The sequence below is a fragment of the Coffea eugenioides genome, chromosome 1 (assembly GCF_003713205.1).
Source record: "Coffea eugenioides isolate CCC68of chromosome 1, Ceug_1.0, whole genome shotgun sequence".
In the NCBI taxonomy this organism is placed as follows: Eukaryota; Viridiplantae; Streptophyta; class Magnoliopsida; order Gentianales; family Rubiaceae; genus Coffea; species Coffea eugenioides.
In genome coordinates this window covers 49,048,687-49,056,349 of record NC_040035.1, presented here as the reverse complement: position 1 = coordinate 49,056,349, position 7,663 = coordinate 49,048,687, and the positions used below count along the sequence as shown (strand labels likewise).

General features: G+C 37.7%; 1 protein-coding gene across 1 annotated transcript; it reads right to left on the bottom strand.

Annotated features, from left to right (window-relative positions):
* LOC113750577 (RPM1-interacting protein 4) lies at positions 1-2,879 on the bottom strand. Its single transcript, XM_027294542.1, has 4 exons — positions 2,374-2,879; positions 920-1,450; positions 503-697; positions 1-322 (listed from the first exon to the last, which is right to left on the bottom strand). Exons 1-4 carry the CDS (start codon positions 2,380-2,382, stop codon positions 293-295), a joined length of 765 nt encoding a protein of 254 aa, XP_027150343.1. The 5' UTR covers positions 2,383-2,879; the 3' UTR covers positions 1-292.
* Between the last annotated feature and the right edge of the window lie 4,784 nt (positions 2,880-7,663).

Sequence of the window (7,663 nt, the reverse complement as noted above, 5' to 3'; positions counted from 1 at the left end):
TGGAACTAAAGGCAACATCCTTTTTTAATTAAAGAATCTGCCACTTTTCAATATTTTTGTATTTCAGAAAAAATGTAATCAGAAATTGGTAGCTACATCGTACAACACTAGTTAAGATTTGGCACAAAAACACCAGTGACCAGTTCCAGGACAAAAGAAGACCCGAAACCTTAAATTTATTGTCCCAACCAACAAGACAAATTGAGAGGGGGGAAAAAATGCACCAAAACTCCTTCAGGGCTATTTACAGGTCCATCAAATGGGATGAATAGACACCAGAAGGTAAAATTCCTCATTTTCCAAACCATGGAAAGCAGCATCCCTGCAGAGAAGAGCAAACAGACACGAACGCTTTGTCATGCACTGATATGAAACCAAGGATCATAAGAGGCCACAGTTAAAACGACAGTTGAAACTTGAAAAAGGCATAGGAAATATGAGAAGGGCCCTAGGTTGAAAAAATCACTGGGTCGATGGTTCTTGAATCGATTGCACAGCATACCTTACGATCGCCACTGGCATTTTGCTTCCGCTTCATGTGGTAGGATGGCTCGAAATTATTGCCTGCTTGGAGATTTGAGGGGCCGGTATGCCTTTCCTCGCGCACCTTGTTGAAAATATGAGTGTAATTATCAGCTGATTGAGGATTGTTCTCGTCCCAGTCACCAAATCTTGGAACAGCAGCACCTCTATCAGGCTGCATTTTACATGAAGGTAGATGATCAGCTAGCAGATCAAGAACAGAAACCACAAACACAACAAAGCACTAAAAAAAAAAAAAGAATCTTTTGGAAAGGATAAACATGTCCAGCGTGCGTTGAAGTTCTAAAAACAAAGTCAGATCCCTGCCCTGCAGTCTGAAATCATTGATCCATGGAAGTTTGAAGATTAGATTAGAAAAATATAAACCACAACTTACACTTTCCTCCACTCGACTAACTTGCTTCATACGGGACTTCCCATATGTCCCATGGCTGCTGTCATGCGAGCTCTTTCCATCCCAAGCAGGAGATGTGCCACCTCTCCCTGCTAACTTTGCCGGGTGATGTGAATGTAGTGGCGACCGCTCGAAGCTGTGCTCAGACCCTGCACTCTGTCTGGTTGGCCGACCAGAATTGTGATGAGTTGACTCACCGGAGGTCCTGCGGCCTGGATTATCAGTACGTGCAGGAGAATCCACAAATTGCCTGAAATTACCATCTTCCCTACTTCCACGATACTCGTGCTGTGCCCTAACAGCTCCCCGTCCCACTGGTTCCTCCGTTTGAGGTCTAATATTAGAGGGTGCTGGAGATGGGGGAGCAAACTGGCGAAACATTTCTGGATTTTCCTCGGGGTCGTTGGGATTTATCATCTTTCCACCTCTACCTTTCCTTGCATTATCGAAGTACCGTGTGTAGGGAACATTTTCTTGGCTGTCCCAGTTGCCAAATTGAGGTACATGGGGGCGCTGAAAAGTGACAATTACAAACACACGATTGTTATTTACTCAAATATGTATGGCTTCACAAAAGTTTCCAATTAGTTGTAGCAACTATTCTATGATTCTCATCAGTTGAATCTAATTCAGGGTTCGCAACTCCTCCAGTTTTTAAGAACTCAGCAATTCCAGGCCATGGTTGTTTTTAGCAGTAGTAACACATACCGTGAAAGCCCATAAGAGTGATCAATAAAGACACATATTTCTCTATACCTGGGGCACTTTGATAGTTTGTCCCCAGTAGAAAACTATAGAAATCAACATTCTCCCATAATATTCCAGAATTTCCTTCTTCCTGTTTTCCTTACTAGTGCCTCGCAGTCTCTTACTGGAATTGCAACAATCTGACTACCCAACCAAATTAGCCATATCATTGCGGGCGTAAAATAGAAGACACAAAAGCACGTGCAATGCAAACCCCACATTTTATCTTTAAAGAGCTAATTAGCTATCTTAACCCCATCACCAATCAGAAATGCAGGAACAACAAACATAAAAGCCACCGCCTAATTCATCCAGAACAAAAGTCAACTCTATTTTGTCTTCGTACTTTAACAACTGGAAGACAACTGCAGGACACAAATCACCCAAGACATGGATCTCTTTGGGGGGGAAATGGAAAGAGAAAAGGCAAAAAAATTGTCAAGAAACCACGAGGGATTCAAAAGAAATAATACTTACAGCGTATGGGAGAGAAAAAAAGAACAATTGAGTTGGGCCATGACAGATTTTAATCTCAATAACAGCGTGGTAGCAGCCATTGGAATATAAACACATAAAGTAAATAACTTTCATATATAACAATCCATTTATAGCATAAAAAATCACTAGAGTGGTGTGAAAAAAGTAAGAACAGGTTATGAAAAAAAAAAAAAGGACGAGATAGAACTTACTGCTGCCATTTCTTCAACCAAGATGTTGATTAAAAGCCAAGAAATGGCAGTAGAGGATAGCTCTTTTCAGCAAAGAAGCAAATATGATAGAGAACAGCAAATCAAGCCTTCTCTTCCCCAGGGAAAAAATGAGAAAGCTCTTCAACTACCCAAGAAACCAACGGAGAGAGAGAGAGAGAGAGATGGGGCAATTAAAGATTTAAAGAGGATTTGTAGCAGTAAGGGAGGAGAGAAGAGAGAAAGGTACATCAACCATTGACGCACGCCACCGATAAAAGTTTTGACCATTCCCATTCTTCTTACCAAGTCTTCCCTCGTCTCGTTTACGAAGTCTTCTTCACCGTGTGAGAGAACGAGTTACCACGGAGTGGGAGGAGTACGAGGACTAGACCAGATTTAAAGTTAAAACAACAACATATAGTAGTAAAACAAATTTAGCAAGTCAAAATCAACTACTAGTCCGAGTATTCAACTTCGGCCCCTCCTCTCCTCTGACCATGAAAGCGAATACTGCTACTAGTCTACTACTACCACTTCAGTCCAGTTTTTTTCATTTTTGCTGGTCTGTCTTTGGGGTTCAACAATTCACACCAGTACGTACACTACGGTACAACTGGGCAGCTAGCTAGCGTGCTTGCTTGGCCCTTAGTTAGCTTTGATCGGCTGATGACTGGTCTTCTTCTGCTCATCAGCTTTGATCAGCTGAGAAAAATGGTCGATTCACTCTGTATAGGTTACTAGTAGTAAGTACCGTCCGATGACCATGGAAGACCGAAGTTGCACCGCATAAGCCTCTGAATCGTTGTCTGTCATTCTTCTTCCCTATTTGATTTGGAAGTAGGCTGAGACTCATTTTACTAAGAAGTTAAATCATTTTGAAATCCAAATCATGAATAAAGAATTATACAGTTAACTGTTTGTCATCTTCCACGAACTGGAAACTTGAGCTCGAGTGCATAAACCAAGATGATGATTCTCCTCTTATTACCAAAAAAGAAAAAAAAAAGGCCTTAATATCTCAATCTGGAATAATTAATTGATTTCATCAAGAATGAATATAGAAGCAGTCATATTAAATATAAATATGCTACGCACCCGTAATTGCTTACGTAATGAGAAGCGGGTGCAAGCTCTGGACGATCACCTTATGCACGAACTTTTCATGGTCCCCCAGCCCCATGTAATAATCCACGTCACCACGCGTAAGAGTGTTCTTTTTTTTTTGGTGAGGTTACCGGGTCAATCTTTACGGGGCCGACTAATCCCCTGCGGCCCGAGTCCGGCGCCCCCACCCGACCAAGGCACGATAAGTGCACAGGTGTCTCCATAGCGCATTTTCGAACCCGGAACCTGAATGTCCCAAGGGAACGCTGCTACCATGCGGCTAAACCCGTGGAGGCGCGTAAGAGTGTTTCATTTACACATTATTTACAACTGATTTACATATACACTGATTTACTTGAATCATCGATACGTTTTTCAGTCACATTTTTATTTTACATAAATTACATTAAAAAAATGTTACAGTATTTTTTAAAAAAAATTATTTCAAATAATCTGCTATCCAAACACACTTTCTGAGAGTTTCTTGTTACTTCACAACAAAAAAAACTCTCGATTTTTATGTATTTATTTATTTATCATTTTATAATGCTCTCTTGGGCAAGATTTGCGAGGGCATGTTAACATCATAGTCTTCCGTGACTGTCAAATAAACAAAATAAATGCAACTTAATGCGGAGAATTCTGTGGTGGTGATGGCAAAGAATAAGAAAAGGGCGAGTTGATGGTTGGTAGCACAGTTAATGGTTTGAAAAGAAAAGAAAAATACATCCGGATTCATTCAACCTGAAATCCTTTTTTTGTAAACTTGCACCTCATTGCCCCCCCCCCCCAACCAACAAAATTAAATTGCTCTTCGTCTTCGGTGGGTTGATTGAATTCCAACTGGTATTTTAAAACATCAATTCCTCATTGAACTCAAATAGTTGTCAACGAAGACCTTAGCGCAAGAGGTCAAGAAGAAGAAGAAGAAGGACAAGAGAAGAAGAAGAAGTAAAGGAGCAGAGAATCTTCAGACTACTGAAATACATTAATCTGCTGTCGGCAAGCCATCCATACATATGACAAAATGCAACAGCAATTACAGCTGGCATTTACTCGTTGTCCTCCTTCTACTAATGTTATGTTGCCCAACTGCCTCTTGCATTGTACTATTTTTCAAGCATCAGTTAGAGCAGCACTTTTTGATGCAATATTTTTTCTGGATTCTAACAATGTGTTTGGATTGCAATTTTCTAAAGAAAAAATTGTTACATTTGTCGTTGATACATTTTTTTAATCACCTTTTTATTTCATTTATACCAAATCGTTGCAGTAATTTTTTTATAAAATACTTAGAAAAATGCAATCCAAACATAGTCTTATTCTTTTTCCGATGGAAAATTGCAGTGTCAAAATGTTTAACATTTGGATCTATATAGAGACGCACACATATCTTTGAAATCAAAACATGAGAAACGCTACAGGGAAATATCACAATTTCCGTGCACCATAAGATTGATACTAGAAGAGGATTTTCCTTTTTTTTTTTTTTGGGTGATGAAACTTGAAGAATTTATACTAACAGTTTTGGTCAGATTGTAGGTCAAACTTTGGGAAACTAATGCAAACGTTGTCATTGTTTAAGTTGGAATTTGTCATTTTCATGCAAATAGCCTGTTCAGACTTGGGTAGAGACTCCTTCGGGCTCGGCCCAGCCCACATAGAAAGTTAAGATGTCCTTGTCTTCCGAGTGGAATTCGAGCGCAGAAGTCGTACTGGATTGCCGTTGGCTTCGAGGCCCAGTGAAAATGTGGGCCTGACTTTGGACTCTTCCTTCCTGTAGAAATCCGGCCTACGTGATTGATCATTGTTATTGTTTCAAAGACTCTCAATTTTGCTTCCTTAACGAGCCACAATGGTACCAACACTCCCCTATCCTTGGCTAACGACGCAAAGTTGGGGGTGTTGCTTAAGTAATGATTGGCGTGAGGAAAATTCTGGTGTTGATGCCTTGGCCAAAGTGAAGTTTGAGCTTACAATTGGGTACCGCGCTTCTTCCAGATTTTGTTAAACTTTTGTTAGCGACAGACACTAATGGCGTTTCTCACTGGCAACTTGTGACTTGTGAGTGTATAGTCGCCCTAGGCAAAAAAAAAAAAAAAAAAAAAAAATCAAAGAATACAAATAAACCATGTACAAGTAAAGGGAAATAACTCACCTCTCACCATTAGCAGATTCTTTTTCTCGAGGTTATTCCCACAATTTAAATTAAACTACAGTCATGGCCTTCTATTACATTTGATTTTAAAAGTGAATGGCAAAAAGAGTTATTAAACTATTCAAAATAACACGAGTTGATTATCCCAATTTCTTTTTTTTTTGGGGCAAAAAGTGTCACTCGATTCTCCGAAACTAAGGCTTTTGGATAACTTTCTATTAAATTAACCGAAATTGCAAATTTTCAAGGACAAAAATGTACTCCCCCGTCCCACTTTGATAGTTCTGTTTCTTTTTTCACACAGTTTAAGAAAAAGTAGTTAATTTTGTTGGAAAAGTAAATTTAAATTGCTATTTTCCTAAAATACCCTCACATTAAATAGAGTACAACTTTATGGGAACTTGAATTGATGGTAAAAAAAGAATCAATTCTCATTAAATGTGGTAGGTTTATAGTAACAACAACTTACATTGAATAAGGGCATTTTAGGAAAATTAAAATACAACTACATTATTCAATTGGAAAGTGGACTACAATTTAGGACAGACGAAAAAGGAAAACAGGACTATCAAAGTGGGACGGATGGAGTATAAATAATATTACCTCGTTTTCCTCCCCATTCCAGGCGTAGCAACATCCTCTGTCGCCTTCCTGCCACCTCTTCCTCCTCCACCACCTCTACTGCCACTTCCTTCTCTCTTTCTCTATTCAGTATTCACCACTCGTCACCAACTTCTCCCATTTTCCCCATTTTTACCCTTGAAAACCTACAAATAGTAGGTCAATTTTTTTTTGTTCTAATTGGTTTACCCACTAAATTGGTCAAAATGATTCTAAAGCTCGCTTTAGGGAGTTGAGTAACTTTTTCGGCCAAAAAAAAAATGTTCGGTGACTAGTTCATGCCAGTTTGAATAATTTAGTGACCATTTTAGCTATTTACTATAATTTTAATCTTTGCATTGATTCTTCATGGAGCTACCTTTTATAAGTTCTAGCTTTCATAACTGATCTTGATATATGCACTAGGGAGGGACAGCCCGCGTGACGCGCGGGAATTTGGTGCTTGTGATTCAAGGTAATTAATAATTATTATTTAATATTTTGTAGTATAGGAACTGAAGTATGATGATTTTATCATGTGATTTTAATAGAAAAATCATAAGTTACATAGTGAGTCAATAAAAATAATGTGCAATGAGACATCCTTATCGTTATACTATATAAGAATCCGTTGTGATCAAAGGTTATGTTTGAATTTCAACTGCAAAGATAAGGGTAGTTTGAAAATGTAAGAATGTTTGAAGTGCAATTGAAAAGTATCCAAAGGTCTCTTCTAAAACTTATTCAAGATGATAAAACATTTTAAAGTATCAATTGGGCCCTTCATCTCTCGAATCTATATATGTTCGTGAAAAATCCCTCAAGCAATACTTCTGATTTCTCCCTTGACTTAAGCTCAACCTGAATTATCAAGTCAAGTTTATTAATCAATCACTTTGCGTCCAATCTAATCTAAAATAATTTTATTTTTGACTAACTATTTATATAATTTGGTAGGTATAATACGACTTAATCACATGTTTCTTACTGAGATAATAATGCCAAAAAATGATAGATAGATAAGAAACTTAAGTGGTCTTTTTCAAAGTTTTGTAAAAACTATTCAGATTTGGTGTTTTTTGCTAGGGGCATTTCTTTATAATCTCATAAATAAGTTCAAATCTGCATAATTGTTAAAGATCTGAATTGAAACTATCTTGATTATAAAAAATTGGTGCAAATAATATTTTCTAAATTTGAAATTGTAGAAAATGGTAACTAAAATCAAAAGAAATTCCTCATATGAATTCGAATTGCAAACTATAGGTAGAAACTGCTTAATGATATTTTTCAATGTTTACTTGTATAAGTATTCAATATACCATCTCTACTTAATTGACTCGTTTGAACTATGGATAATAGTTGCTTCAATCAAATCAAGAAACATTATTTATCATTGTACAACATACAATTATGAGTAAATGAATT

Excerpts from the sequence above, each read along its gene's own strand:
- LOC113750577 (XM_027294542.1), bottom strand. Across the intron at positions 698-919 it reads TTAGTCGAGTGGAGGAAAGT|CCTGATAGAGGTGCTGCTGT; the intron begins GTAAGTTGTGGT and ends TGTAAAATGCAG. Across the intron at positions 323-502 it reads ATGCCAGTGGCGATCGTAAG|GGATGCTGCTTTCCATGGTT; the intron begins GTATGCTGTGCA and ends TCTTCTCTGCAG.